The sequence below is a fragment of the Coloeus monedula genome (genome assembly GCF_965178545.1).
Source record: "Coloeus monedula genome assembly, chromosome: Z".
NCBI lineage: Eukaryota > Metazoa > Chordata > Aves > Passeriformes > Corvidae > Coloeus > Coloeus monedula.
In genome coordinates, this window is record NC_138822.1 from 24,436,440 (window position 1) to 24,452,440 (window position 16,001).

At 40.5% G+C, this 16,001-nt stretch overlaps 1 protein-coding gene across 1 annotated transcript; it reads left to right on the plus strand.

Annotated features, from left to right (window-relative positions):
* Positions 1-3,578: 3,578 nt before the first annotated feature.
* FAM174A (family with sequence similarity 174 member A) lies at positions 3,579-13,831 on the plus strand (the record flags this gene model as incomplete). The annotated part of the gene is made up of 3 exons (XM_082301989.1): positions 3,579-3,886; positions 8,681-8,815; positions 13,355-13,831. The coding sequence occupies 3 exons, from the start codon at positions 3,579-3,581 to the stop codon at positions 13,374-13,376; spliced, it is 465 nt and encodes a 154-aa protein (XP_082158115.1). The 3' UTR covers positions 13,377-13,831.
* Between the last annotated feature and the right edge of the window lie 2,170 nt (positions 13,832-16,001).

A 16,001-nucleotide genomic window follows, 5' to 3' on the forward strand; every position in this document is an offset into this window, starting at 1 on the left:
GTAAATCTCTAAAATGGATACATTAGAGTTTTAAGAAGTAATCAAAGTGGTAAGAAGTGCTGTTTATTTTGAAGCCTCAACCTCCAACCCTTTTCAACAGCAGATATCATACATGCTTTCAGCATCAGGAAACAGCCATAGGCCACTCATTCTTATAGAGAATATTCAGGGCTTTCAGGAAGGGACAAGACTACCATGGGTGCAGCAAGCATGTGTATCATGTAGACAGCTTTTGCTAGGAGTAGCACATCTGTACAGGGGAGTCTCTGTGTACAGCAGAGTAGCCTGGAAAAGAAACAAATTGTTGTAATGAGATCAATCTATATGGCACTCACAGTGGCTCCTTCTACTGGAGCATTTTTGTCCTTTTGCTCATCACTTGGTCAGGACAGAGTTGTGACTTCTGGGGAAGACAGCAGAAGATTTTCACGAAGGACTGCAGAGGGCAGTGTTTGGTAGCAACATGATTTTACTTCAACTGAGAGACAGAGGGCCTCTAGGAAGTATACAGTGTCTCTCTGTGACAGGAAGAGGCTACAATGGTCCACAGGCTCAAAACATGGGGGTACCACAGATTTGGATCAATTCAGTTAAGAAAAAATAAGCAGGGAAACATGATAGAAGGTCATCTATAACAATGCATGATACAAACTGGGACCCCTTCTGGCTTTCATCTGTAGGTAAACAGCCTAGATTCTCTTGGAAGCTGTTAGACCTGAAGATAAATGTGGGAATAATGAAAGAAAAATACATTCGTTGGAATACCAGAAGACACCATTGTAGAGGAAAACTTGCCAAAGAAACATTTTCTTAAACCAGTAATAAGAACTAATTTGAAAATCCTTAAGTAAATTTATTGGTGCTATAAACCACTGCTTTGTTTTTTTTTTTTTTTTTTTATAGTCATATATTGATAAGGGAAATGATACATTGCCAAATTCCATGATCTAATAAGTAACAGAACACAGTCAAAACAACTTTGGAGAAGTCCTGGGGATGTGGGCTGAGTTCTGGGAGCATAGATAAGATAAAAGCAGCCTTGCAAATTGCTGGAAACAAACTGTGCTAGCTCAGAACCAGGGGTCAACCACAATTTGGGGATCAAAGATCACCAGAGACCTTGAAAGAGACCCCTGAGGACCAAATAAGGACTTCTGATAGGGATGGGACTGTGCAAAACAGGACAACAAATATACATCCAGCAAGTGAGGATACCTGATAAATATGTAAACAATATGTGTAACAAAAAGCCTTACTTGCCTGTTTTTGATTACACAAGACTAGAGGAAAATCTTCGTGTCCAGCAAGTTGTATTAAATAATGACTGCCAGTTTCCCCACACAGGTTTGAAGTTACATAACACTTCATGAAAGAATTATCTTATGGCCCTCTCAAAGCAAATTTTTGCATACAAACTTGAAGTTTTTTTATACCTGGCCTGAATACTGAACAAATCTATGCATTTCAATGATTAAAAGAACCCCCCCCCCCCAACCCAACCAACCAACCAAATATTCAAGGACTTCTGTAATTCTTTTTGTTTCAAAATAAAGACCATAAATTACTCTACCTTTTTGATTTCTATCTGAAAACTCAAAGACTATCTTAATCTGCCAATTATTAAGAGCACTAGCTTCAGATTTAGGAAAAAAAACCCTTCAAAAAACATCTTTCCCCACACAGCACTGGAACCCTTGATTTTAAGGAAGGTAGTTTTGCCAAGAGGGCATTTAAAATACTAATATTGTCATGCTGTAGTTTTTACTGACCAAGGCAATCATCTTTTCTTTTCCCCTAATGCTTTGCACTGGATATGCAGTTTACTACATAGTATGTCATCATATCATCCTAAATGAGCAACCCAGCACTGTTAGACTTTACACAGTCCATGCATCAAGGACATTTCTGTAGGACAATTTAACATCAGCGACTGACATTCTAAGAAATATTCTTCCTTGACTTTTGAACATAACACTTTCCCCTGTCATAAGTCCCTGTGCTGCAAAGAAGTTGATTGGACTTGTTAAAGAGAAAATATATCTTAAGGGTATTCATAGGATAGAAGGAGGTTGATACATATTGGCAGTGCGAGGACCTGAATCAGTCAAGCTCTGTCAAAGTCATAACCTTCATAAAAATCTATCACGAAAGCTTACTCACATGCTCCATCCCTCCAGCAACTTCAGCAAAATCATCCGAAACATTATTCCCAATAAAAGGCCTACATTTTTTCAAGGGGAATACAGGTGATAGTTTGATGGCTCGCAGGCTATTTAAATTAGTTTTACACTTTCCAAATTCAGACTCATTGTGTGACACAAGACCTTGCATCTGTTTTCTCAGTTAATGAACTGCTAAACTTGTTAACTTGTTAATAAGTTAACTAATCACTGTCTTTACATTATATATATGTGATTTTATATGACCCAATATGATTGATACACTGCTAAGTTTAAGGCCTTTGGGATAATGAGTCTGCTTCTGAACAGAATCTGGTTGTTGCCCATGTTACTTCAACTGCAGAAATATTTCTCTACAAGGCTTCTTTGCTACTCTGGCATTTTATTCATTCCTTTCAACACAGTGACAAATCACAAAGCCCACCAAAGTGGATTTCCCATTCTGTAGGTACACTATACCCTGAAATCCTTGCTGTAGTATACAGTAATAAAGAAAAAAAAAAGAAGTGCCAATAAAAATAATCTTATAACGGATTCTAACAACTAAAGGATTATCCTATCAGACAGCATTTAGTTGAGGAACAATGAGACACAAGAGCAATAAAATTTATGGCAGAGTCACTCTGTAGCATCATCCTAAGTCAGGGTCCTGCCTTCCAGGTTCACTGGCTTTGTAACACACTGACTGCTCCATCACCTTTGGCTGTGGTCTGCCCAGACACAACCCTTTCCTGGTCTTTCCACCACTGGACCACAACTGAAGCAAAAATTATGGTTTTCAGAATCTACCACTTTCCAAACCATCTTTTTGCCTACTGTTGAGGAATACATCTGCTGCAGGTAGCTCGGTAGCATCGGAGGAACAGCTTGGTCTGTTTATGTGGTACTGAGCCGTCAATAAACGAGACATCTGAGACTCTCCTGTGGGAAACCCGGTCTGACTGCGTGAGTGGGGTGTGTGGGGAGACAAGCGGGGACTCATCATGTTACTGGAGCCGCTGCTGCGAAGGGGAGCTTCGGGTCAGCAGTGACAGATCTGGCGTTGGGAGGTGGCTACCAGGGAGTCTCATAAATGGTCACACTGGGAAGTTTCCTTAATTTTTCTGCCTTCATTTTAGTCAGTTATAAAATCTCCATTCTTTTGTACATAGAATGAAGCTAAATCAGAGGACTGGTTAAAAAAAAAAAAAAAAACTACCCCGCCTTAAATTTGTATTCGAAGTAGCCCCTGACTCGCGTCCAAGTGCCACTGACCACCCACAGAAAAAAGATGGTGCCCACGACAGAAATAGAGCGACATGGGGGGGAGGGGGGAGCGCTTCCGCTTCCGGCGGCTGCACTGACGGCGGCGGGGCCCGGCCGCGCTGCGGGGTCGTGCTGGGCGGGAGGCACGGGGAGATGTGGCCGCCGGCGCTGCCGCGGCTCCTGGCAGGGCCGCTGCTGGTGTTGCTGGTGCTGCTGGAGGCCGCCCGCTGCGGGGAGGCTACGGCCCTGCACCCCCGGGATGCCGCCACCACTTCCCCGCGCCCCACGGAGGCGGCCGGCGGGGCGGCCACGCGTAGCAGCAGCAGCAGGAGCAGCAGCAGCCGCCTGGCCGAGGTGTCGGTGCCGCCCGAGCAGGGCCAGCCCATGACCCAGCGTGCCCTGTCTGTGCTGGTGCTGGCCAGCGCCGCCCTCATCGTCTACTTCGTGATCCGGACCGTGCGGTGAGGGCGGGGAGCGGGCGTGCGGGCGCGGGGGAAGCAGCTCCGCGGCCGGGGCTGCAGAACGTGTCGACTCCGCGCCTCCTGAGGGGCTGGCAAGTAGCGCCCAGCTGCGCTGGAAAGCTCCCGGTGCTGCCTCCCCACTGTGGGCGGGGAAGAGCTCGGTCGGCTCCGGTCACGTCGCGGAGACGTCGCGGAGAATCGCACATCGTTATTGGGCCCTTCCCGACTCCCTCCTTTGCTCTCCGGGTGAACTTGTCACTGGTGGCATCTGTCAGCCCACCTAAATTTATTTTGTACGTTAAGTGATTTTTGACCAGTTTGCAAGCTTCTATATCGCTAAACTACCAAAGTTGACTGTCTCCCCGACTTTGTCAGTAAACATCTTTCTTTTATGCTTTCTTTCACAGTAAAATTAACCTATTTTGTGCCTTTTTAAGGAAAGGGCCCTTGTGACGCTTGCTACCACTTAGCTGCCTTTATGTTTCTCATGGAAACTATTCTCCACATAACTTGATGTGTTTTTACAATTAAGCAGAGTGTTTGTCACTGTATTTTTTGTCGTGGCAGTTCTACTTCTCTCTCTCATGCTTTAACTTGAATTCTTCAAGGCAAGGCCCAAATGTGGAATTATGCATAAAGCACATCAATTATGGAGCAAGTTCTCTGTGTACTTTACATTTAGATATACTCATTGTGTCTCATATCTGCATCATTTAGACTAGAAAGGCAGTTGAAAGACAGTGTTTTGTGTATATCGTGTACTAAGGTATATAGTACAAGTAAATGAGGATATTTTGCTTGTTCCATGCATGTCATGATCCGGTTACTAAAGTTCTTAGAAATGCCTCTGCCCGAATTAGGATGCAAACAAGACCATATGCCAGTGACAATAGTATGGGTTTTATTTGATAGTAAATATGAGAGAGAGAGAGAGAAAGAAAGAAATGAAAAATAGGTGGGGGGGGGGGGGGACAGAAAGAGACGGACAGGGACAGGATAAGGAAAATACCACCACTCCATGGATCCCAGTGATGTTCCACTGATCCTCTCCAGCTGGTCTTCTTGGTGGTGAAGGTCTCCCCGAAAAACATAGAATCTGATGGGTTAATATGCGCTCAGGCTAAGTAGGAAAACCCAGGCACCTCCCTTGAGGGGGGAGTTTCCCATTGTCTCTTACAATAGACTCTGTTTGTTGCATCATGTGCCGTCCTGTGGTGCAAGGCTTCAGGAATGACTCTAGGGGGCACTTCAGGGAGTCTTTGATGGATTATGACACCCCCTCAGCTGCCTCTCCTGTGAATATCCTGTGGATGTGGCCTGTGGGGTTGGGTGTTCCACAGCTGGGCCAGTTTGTGTAAGGGAGGATGGGTGTTGACTGCTTCTTACTAGAGGTTATACCAGAAACCTCCTCCCCCAAACTCAGCCAGGGAGGAATCTTTGCTGTGTTTGGCTTTCTTGTAGATGCATTCTGCTCCTTCAGCCTTGTTTGTTTTTTCCTAGGCCTGAGATGATGAAAGAATGGGTTTTCTTTTATCTAATCTCAGTGGTTTAACTTACAGTCCAAAGCCCCAGTCAAGTATCTTCAGGGAGGCGTCTTTGGTTGTAGCTTCTTAATACAGTTTTTGTTATAATGAACAAAACTTTATATCAATGTTTGATGCATGAACTATTTCAATCTCTGACAATACATCTTACAGATCACTCTTGAGAAGCCTTGAAGGCACTTCCCAGTGTCAGTGTGTCTTGTAACACCAGCCTGCTGGATTTAGAGATGTGAGTAGTACTGTGGAAAGGCCAAATAAATAAATAAATAAATTGTAGGAGCTAGAGAAGGAAATTGTCATCTATTGCCATTATTTTCTGGAAGAGTGGTAATTACTTGATATTCTGGTTTTAGCAGTAGGATGCTGTTCTGCATTTGAAACTGGAGTGCTGTCTTCTAGGTGCTACTGTAAACTGGAAGCTTGAACACCTCACATTTTTCTGTTATTCTGCTGCATCTTGCTTCTGAAATTTGGAATAGATAAAGTTCAAATAAATAAATTTGAACTCCTAGCTGAAATGTTTTTGCAGTGGTTGTATAAGAAATAAAAGGATTAAGTGCAAACATCCCATTTTTTTGATAGGTTTCCTTGGCATGAAGACTGTCAGGGTTTGATGCCAGCTAAGTGCCAGTCACCCCCAAAAACTTACTCACATATACTTACTCTCCTATAGCTGAGCAGAGGAGGGGAAATTAAAACAAAGACTTCATGAGTTGAGGTAAGAATTAGGGGAAAAACACTTCAAGGCAAAACAGGTTGAAAACTTAAACAGTATAAAGAAAATTTATTATTAACAGAATTAAAAGTAAAAAGGGCACTAAGAACTAAAATAAACATTTGGAACACTTATTTTCTTCCCATCCCCCTCCCTCTTTCCCACTGACAGTGCAAGGAAAAAAACCATGGGGTTTTGGTCAGTCTTTCACTTTTTAAGAATCTTTCTTCATTTAAGGAAAGGAGTTCTTTTTCTGTTGTGCCATGGGCTCTGTGTCTTCCCACAGGAGACAGTTCTCTGTGAATTTCTCTAATGTGGTTCCAATTTTCACAAAATAGCAGTGCTGCCCAACCTGCTGTAACGTGAGTACCTCCTATGGGCCAAGCAGTCTTCCCACAACTGCCCAGCGTGGGTCATTTTAGTTCATGGGGTTTAGTCTTTTAAGAATAAGTTGCTCTAGTTTGGAAGCAAGGGTTCTCTATCTCTGGAAGCAAGGGTCCTCTCTCTCTGAGTTTCTCACTAGATTACAGCTTTTCAGCATCCACTCACTCTAGTGTGGACACTTTTCTTCATGGGCTGCGATCTCTGCATTCCCCCATGCACCTCATGAATTACAGGGAAATAGTTTGTTGTATTATAGTCCTCACCTTGGCTTGTAGAAAAATTTCAGCTTCGACACCCAGAGCACCTTCTCTCTCTCCTTCTTTTCACTGACCTCAGTGCCACCATGTTGGTTCTTTTCACATGTGCTCACTTTTCCCTTTTCTCTGACTCAGAAGAAAATTGTTGTCTGTAGGTATTACTGTTCTCAAGTTCTATCAATTGAAAAGTTCTTACAGACCTTTGCTGGGCTGAAAAAGGTTGATCTTGTCTGTGCTCCATGTCAGGGAATTGTTTGCTATGTTTTCATCACTGGCCACATGGTCCCCACTGGCACCGCACAGGTGGCCCTGGCTGTGAGGTCCTGGCCTCGAGAGGGCCCTGGCCTCAGGAGAGCCCCAGTGGCTGCACCGGGAGGGCCCCGGTGGCCCCAGCCTTGCATGGCCTTGGCCATGCCAGGATGGGCCTCTGGCAGCCCCGCTGGGATCACCCCCAGCGGCTACCTCAGCACCCCTAGGGAGAAAAAAGAGAACTTCCCCCAGTTTTCCTTTCTTAAATATGTCATCACAGAGGCGTTAACAACTTCTCTAATTGGGTTAGTAACCTGCCCATTGTCAGAACTTTCAGTGATTGGCTCTGTGCTGGACATAGAAGTTTCGAGCAGGTTTTTAGCCCACTAAAAACCAGGCTGTATTAAACCAACACAAAGACATATCTTGTTATAAGACATAAAAACTCTGCAAACTTTCAACCAAGGTTGCCTGCCCGGTGGAAGAAGGGATGAAGTGAGTGTAGTGTTTCTGGATTTTAGTGAGGCTTTTGATGCTGTTCTTCACGGTACCCTTCTGGAAAGGCTCTCCAGCTGTGGGGTGAACAAGTTTGTGGTGCACTGGTTGAAGAGACAGCTGAATGACAGGACTCATAGGGTTGTAGTGAAGAGGGGTGCATCTGGCTGGCACCCAGTCACCAGTGGTGCTCCTCAGGGCTCAGTTCTAGGGCCAGCTCTGCTTGATACTCTTATCTGAGGACAGGAGTTGAATGCCATTAGCAACTTTGCTGGTGGCACCAAACTGGGAGGTCCAGTAGGCTCCCCCAAGGTGCCAGCGGCCTTGCAGAGGGATCTAGACTGGAGCATTGGGCAGTCACCAGTGGCATGTCATTTAATGAGAACAAATGTTGGGCTCTGCAGCTGGAACAGGATAATACCTGTACACTAGTTTTACTTGGGAGAGAAGTGACTGGAATGGTTCATTGTGTGGGTGACTCACATGGAACCCAGGGCCATGCAGCAAAGCTGTGGAGAGTGAGAAAAACAGATGCAGACAGTCTGCTTGTCTGTGATAAGCACTGTGCCTTAATCCTGAAAAGTGAGTCACTGCTGTTTCCTTCCGTGCTTTGTGAAGCACACGAGACATTGACTACAAGATCTGTCTTATTCTAAAGTGTAATTACAAACATTTTTTTAACTTGATATCTATAAAAGACTTCACAAACAACAATAAAAATTTTCAGCCATGACTTGTATTACACTTTTGCTGTGTTGAATTTCTGCCTGATTTGATCTGATGTTCTTTACAGATGCATGAAACACAGCGAATATGTAGCAAGGCAATTTTTTTCTCAGTAGAAGTATGTTAGAAGTATGCTTTTGCATGTATTTTTACATGGCTCTTATATTTAGATGCTAAGTGCCTGTATTGGCTTTTTGTATTCACTGCATTAATTCTGTACAAAACTACAGATGACACTCTTATTGGCCTTAATCATTTCATGTAAACTGTTGACACATAGAATTGTCTGACCTCTAAATTTCATAGAGCATATCATAAATTTTGGAAAACTTACGCTAAGTATCAATATAGCAGTATTTTATGCTCTTGGATCAGAAAGTAGAAAAAGATTTACATTACTTGAATGTTTTAAAATGCCTTTCAGGCTCAGAAGGCGAAACAGAAAAACACGAAAATACGGAGTTCTGGATACGCACATAGAAAACATGGAGCTGACCCCATTAGAACAAGATGATGATGATGATGATACAACAGTATTTGATGCCAACCATCCTCGAAGGTTTGTATTTAGAGCCTGAATGTACTTCTAGCAATAGAAGTGAAGGAGTGTGGGTGATAAGCAGTTTCTCTGAGAAAGCTCACTACTGTGTTTCATATGCATAGTTGGAGAAGGGATGTCAAGATCACTTGAAATTTAAATGGGCAAGAATTTAGTGGGCAAGAAGATAAACACCATTTGTCTTCAACATGTGAGTTCCAGAGAAATGGAGAGGAAGGTAGGATATTTTTGTTACAAATACAGTGTCATTGTTGAAGCTAATGTTAAAGTCAACAACTAGCTTTTACCATTCTCTCTTTTTTTTTTTTTCTCCCTACTTTGGAGCCTCCTCAGTTTTTCCTGTGCATTCTCACCTGTGAGTTCTGCTTCAAGCGGCTTTGCTTCATTCTGCTTTCTTATTGCTAAAATAGTCAGCAGTTAGTTGATGATGATTCTGCACCAGATTTTACATCTGGTATTACTGCACTGAAAGATTCATATTGTTAAGCTACTCTCTGAAACTTTGTAGATGCAGAAAAATTTTGTTTTATCTCCTTATTGTGTGTAACTTTTGTTGTATTTCCTTAGTGGCCTTAAACATTATGATCAATTCAAACTTAAATTCATGCAATTCACACTAAAATTTTTTCCTCGTTGAGTAATGCCATCACATTGCACATGTAAAGATACAGTAAAAAAATTGATGGGATTATCATAGTCATAGTTCATAGTGAGGGCTGCTTGACTCTCAGAAGTATGAGAAGAGATCAGATGAATTCTTCCAGTCACAGCAAGTAATTGATTCACACTGTTTAATGTGAAACCAGATTCAAATCTCGAGCAAAACAGTTTGATAAATGCAATACGTGATGTCTCAAATGAATTAAAAGTATTGGAGTAGTAAGTCAGATGTTCTACTGTTCGTCAGGAGGAACTTTAGATGCAGTTGTGGAAGTTGAAGTGAAAGGTTCAGTGTGTTTTAACTTTGTCTCCTTAATGGGAATCTTCTGATTTAATTTTTTTTTCTTAAGTTAAAGCCTTCTTGACTTTTTTCTCACCCATATGCTAGATTAAAGTGGCTGGAATATCTCCACTTAGCATTCCTCTGTATTTTAGAATTATGTGACATTTACCATTACCCTATGTTACTAGTATTGTTCCAGTATATACATATATACATATGTAAAATGTAATAGGTAATTTTCACATTATATCCAGGAATTCTCTCACTGTCTTCCTTAACTCTTTTCACTTCTGTTGTAATTCAGCATACTTGTTAGACATTGAGGTAATTGATGACCAGTTAATATGATATTCTTTATAAATGCTTATTTACAGGAGTATCAAGTATGTTTTTTGGTGGGAAGTAAAATGACAATATAGCTAGTCATCATTGACAAACAGTATTGTACAATTATAACTTTCAGAGAGCGTATTTCTGATTTTTCTTCCTTCCTGTTTTTCTAAACACTTCAGTTTGAGGGAGGAAAAAAAATTGTTGAAGTATTTAATTGTAGAAGTATCAAAACTTGTTTCAATATCGCTCTCAAAGTATGTGCCTAAATTATTGAAGTCCTTATTTTGACACTGGGAACTCAAGAAAAGACTTCAGTTATATTTAGTGAAGATTGTGAATTTTCTTTCATTTTGTAAATGGATATCTTCCTGTGTTCTCTTATGGGGAGAAGCTCTTAAAATTTTAAGAGCTACTTTTTATTTTGAAAATAGTATTTGTGTGTAGGATGAAAGCAGTGCTGAACAATGTGAAATCACTCCACAAATCTCTGTAGAACAGCTTGATAAAATGCTGTTCAAACTTTGCAAGGTTATGTCATTGCTGGGAAGATAGTTTGAAAACTAGAGTACTTGAATTAATTTATTTTTTAAAAATCTTGGTTGGGAAGGTACTTTTTGAAGTTACTTAATTTCTCCTTGTTTCAACTTGTTTGCATCTTCACTGAAGCTTAGTAATCAGTCTTCATGTCATTGCTTAAGCACAATGACCAAAGGGAGTACAAAATGTCTAAGTAAGCAAAGACAACATTATGCTGAGAACAACTTGATGAAAATGATACTCAAATATTCTTGGGATATGTCATTACGCTTTGTTCTGACATCTGCAGTAATTCAGAGGTGTGGTTGGTTGGGGTTTGTTTTAGGTAGCTTAAATATATAGTCAGGTTTGTGGTGCCTTTTCCTCGTCTTAAAATCAAGGATCGAACATGGTTAGAAGGGGAAAAGGGATTTTACCTTTGTATTTATTTTAAAGATCCTTAGGTGCACCACGTCCAGGTGGAACATGCTGAAATGCACACCGCAATGCACACACACGATAGATCAGGTATAACATTATATCTCTTACTAATTAACATATCTATCAAAGATTCCCCAATGAGAGGCTCAAGTGAGCCTCCCTCCCTGAGGAACCTTCCCGCTAGATAGTCCTATCTTAGTTTACAAAATGTGTTCTGGAGAGGACCTTGGTGTCTCGGGCTTTCTGATCCCTAATTACGAGGCTTCTAAGATGTTTAGTCTCCTAGCTTAACAAAGTAAGTCTAAGAACGTAGGCTAAAAAACTCTAAGAATACAAAAAGCTACGAAAAGGTATATGAAAGGGGTATAAAAGAAAAGGCAAAAAATCATCATGGCATCACTTGGAGCCTGGGAACAAGGAAAAGAGGCCTTCAGTAGTTTTTTGAGTTTAGTGCTTTGTTAAATAAAGAACAGTTGCAGTTTTATTTAGAATCAACAATTGAGCTTATTTAGTTTGTAAGTTTCTTTCCTTCATAACAAAACAGAAGGCACTAAAAAGCTGAATGCAATTATAGAAAATGCTTATCTATATTGTCACAATGACCGCCACTGACCACTGCCCAGGCTAGCCCCTGCGGTGTGTGACAGGAGTGGGGAGCAGCTGGAGGCTCTTGGCTTTAAAGCTGCTCCTCAGGAATTCAGCTCTGCCCAGGGGAGCTGAAGCTCCAGGCACAGTGGCTGTCAGCAGTCCCAACGAGGGAGAGGATAAAAAGTAGCAAGGAGGCTTGCCACATGGGATAATGCAAGTTTATTGGAGGCAACTCACAGGGGACAAGCCTCGAGCAGCTCCAGGGAGCCCTTATAAAGGGAGGTGTTACAATGGGGATGGCTTAACTGGGGACCAATAGAAATCTGTAAGGGAGGGATATGGACGAGGATAGACATTTCCTTGGGCCAATAGCCTCAAGGGGAGGAGGGAAAGGGATCACATGCCCCAATGGGGCCTCGAGGTTTAGGGGATTTCCAAAGGGGGAGGTATCTAGAGGGGTAGGGTCTCGGGGGATTGATGGGGACCATATAAGGGTAAATTGGGAGGTTTCAGGTGATGCACACTGAACCTTCGGGAATGACAGGAGGGGTTTGGGTGATTGATAGGGAAAGAGCTGGAACAAGGGGAGGAGAACAACCATGTAGGGAGCACCGGGGGAGCGGCTTGGGTCTGGGGCAAACCAACTGGAAATAGGAGTGGGGAAGGTAGGGATGAACCATTGGGGTACAGAAAACTTATATAAAAATACGATAAAGGTATCGTATCACCACACTATATGTTCATTTAGATTTGTTATTGACATCAAAGTAGTCAAGTTTTAAGCATTGTTTTATATATAAAAATATGTCTTTTTTCTTTATTTCTTTGTAACATGTTAAAAGACTGTAGTGGCAACCAGTCTGCTTTAATTTTTTGTTGCTTGAACAATAAAGCATTTTTTTAAGGTGATACTCTACAAAATGATATGCATGTATTAGAAATTAGAAAGGCATGCTCTGGGTTAGCTGGTTAACTGTATTAGACCCTTTCCAGGACTAGGCAGAGAAACTGGCTTGTCTCCTAAAAATCACCGTAGTAGTGTTAGTATACTAGTGTCCAGATACATACTACTTTCAAGGGTTGCTATTTTCTTTCAGAGCTATATGAAAAAAGGTCCCCAGTGCCCTCAGTTGTAACATAGACACAATTTAAGTGTAGTCCCACAGTCATCATCCTCCATGTCACTAGTCTTTGTGCTACTGCTGTTCGGGGCAGTTTGCCAGAACAGTAGGTTTTAGCCATTTTGCTCAATAGCATACTTTTAAATGCCCAAGTGTGGAATTCTAGCTTTTGGTCTCTTGCAATACAACTTTACATACATGCCAATTGACGTACAGTATACCAATACCACATCTTTGTTTTTCAAAGTCGTATCACACTAATACGTTACAATCCTCATTGAATGACTTCACACAGACACTACTTGCTCAGTGCTGCAAGGCACAAGGAGAAGAATTTACTCAATTTTTTTTATAGTATTCCATAACTGCAGTGCTACCAAGACTTACCAAAGTTTCACTAGGAACTCAGGAGCCTTGAAGATTTATGGTACTTTGCTTCACAGTAGTATGGTAACTACGAGGTTTTCCATTCAAATTTAATAATAAAATGTCATGTCTCTCTGGGTTCTTTCATAATGTGTGATCTTTAAAAATGTAAGCTAAATTTGCCTTGAAACAGGGCATTTCAGATTAATGCATCTGTTTCTTCTATTGTAGAGAAGTACATGCCTTTCAATGAAAGAACTTAATCTTAGAACCAGAGAAGGAGACTGCTTCATGGGAGAAATAAGAAGCAAGACGGTATGCAAGTGGGCTGAAACTAATTTAATTTGTGTATTTTATGGCATACTTAATATCTTGCAATAAGTAATGTGTCAATTTGTTGTATCTTTTTGTATATAGAGATTCTCAGTGTATATAGCCTGTGGGGAGAGAGTACTAACTGCACTAAGATAAAAACCTATTTGGAAGGGAGATTACTTGTTAAACAGGGTATTTTTTGCTTGTTACAAATCTTGTATGCCATTAACTGTGATATACACTTTTTTCTACAGTAATCTGGAATGTTTATTTTTTCTTCTGCTGTTAAATTGTAAGTAAATATAGCCACTGTGGACTTTTCAGAATTGTTATAACTTGATTTTAATTGAGGAGATGATTTATTGTTTACCAATAAAAAGCCAAACTACTGCCTTCTGTGTTGAGACTTTTTAAAAACTGAATTAACATATTTTGTGTAAATTTCAGTGAAAAAAATATGTTTACAGTGTTGCTAGCATTTAGTGCGATACTTCAACACTATAGATTTTAAGGATACTTGGGATGTTAATATAATTATGTAAAACATGGGTATTGCAACATATTCTTGGTGTTGAAACTGCTGATTGCAGCTGTAGAGTTAATTTTTTCTGAGGCCTATCTTCAACTTGTGTGAACAGATGTGGTTCAGTGACTTTAGGGTGTTGCTGGTCTAGTCCATGTGATGTCAGTATTCAGATCTGCAGTGAAGCAGAGATAAAAGCCTTTGGGAAAATACTAAATATTCTGTAACTCTAAAATGAAATATTGACATGAGAAGCAGCTGAAATGTATGGTAATACTCACATGAATGTAGCTGACATCCAGCGATTATGTTTATATTTAGTGCCATAAAAATTATTAGAACAATCTTTAAGATCTGGAACATATACTTCTTTTAATGTGTTGCAGTTTCCACCATAATCTTGATAATGTAGACAAAATGTTCAAATTCTAGTTTAGAATTACTGTGTATTTTTTTTGCTTATTCCATATATCCATAGATACCTAGTATCAAGGCGTAAACTTGCTGTAGCAGTATGGGTGGGGATGACTATGTATCCTGAAAGTGCCTAAATTATGGGCTACAGAGAAAGAGGAGTAATTTTTCCTGATTCTTCACCCTCTTGTTGTTTGAACAAAATCGGAGTACTTTTCTTTGAGGTCATTTCTACAGTTACAGGGTAGGGAGGGAGTCTGCTGTAGATTTTCTTTACCAGCTGATTTGTTATATTGAAACCTTCTTACTTGTTCTAGTAACAGCTCAAATGAGGTCAAATCAGCTTCCCAAGGTAATTTTCACCTACAGTTCCCCATGTGCCACACACTCCTGGGAAATACATTGTATTTACAATAAAGGCAAGTCTTTATTTTGCTTTCTATTGTACCTAACTTTTTCCACCTATGTTTAAAGATAAAACTGAAATGAAAACAGAGCACTAATTTCTTGCAGATGCTTAGTTGAGGAATCTGGAGACATGGTAAAGAACAGCTGGGTTGTAGACTGCAGGTGAGAGAACAGTAAATGATAGAAGGCAAAGTATGTTGTTTCCTTATATAAAGGGGACCATCAGTGTTTAAACGAAACATAATTGAAATCTTTCATAAGTACAGACTGTCTTCCTGACATCCTAGAATTCAAATCTGTAGAATCTTACTAGGCTTTGAGCCTTGCTGAGGAGGTGTTAGGCTTGTTATGCATAGATATTTGAACTGTTTAAGCAAGTTAGAATCACTGGAATTGCAAACAATCTTTGAACTCTTGTATGTCCTGCAGGTAAACCTTGATGTTTTCCTGCAGAAAAAACCAAAATGGAACAGGTTATTTATGTATCCAAGCAAATTTTCTGGTGGAAAAAAAAACCCCCACAACACAAATTTTCCAAAAAATTTTATATAGACTTCTTTCATCCATGCCTCAAAAATCATGAGGATATATTTATAGGACAAACATCTGTAATGCAGTTGTACAACTGGTAATAAGCTGGGACAGTTTTGGTTTCTGGTATGTCAGATATCATGTGGTTGATGGTGCAAACTTCCTTGGCCTTATTCAGCTTGTATCTAATTTCAGTAGCTGAATTGTCTCTCATTGCATTTGCTCACACAAAACTAGTCAAAAAATAATGATTTTGTATATCTTGGTCTTAACAGTTAGAAATTGCAGCTGTGAGTTACACACAGCCCCTGTTGATAGGTGCAACACCATCAGTACCATTTCCAACTACATCTGAAAAGCTGTTCTTAGAGCTGTTCTAACATACTTTCAAAAATTTGGGAAAGGATATGCCACCATAGAGGCTGGTAACAGACCTGTGCATAGACAAAACTGAAGTTTATATCAAGCCTATTTATCACTTTAAAATTTCATACAAAAACAAGATTAAAAAGATGAAGACAAGTAATTATGAAATGTATAACTGAGTAGCTGTGTATGGAAAATTTTATCCCCATTTGAACTAAGATATTAATAGGCCAGTAAAGAATGTGAGCTGATCTGCTGAATTAAAGCTCCTTGAAGATAGAAGATAGCCCAAGTTTAAATAAACTGGGAGAAAGGCTATAT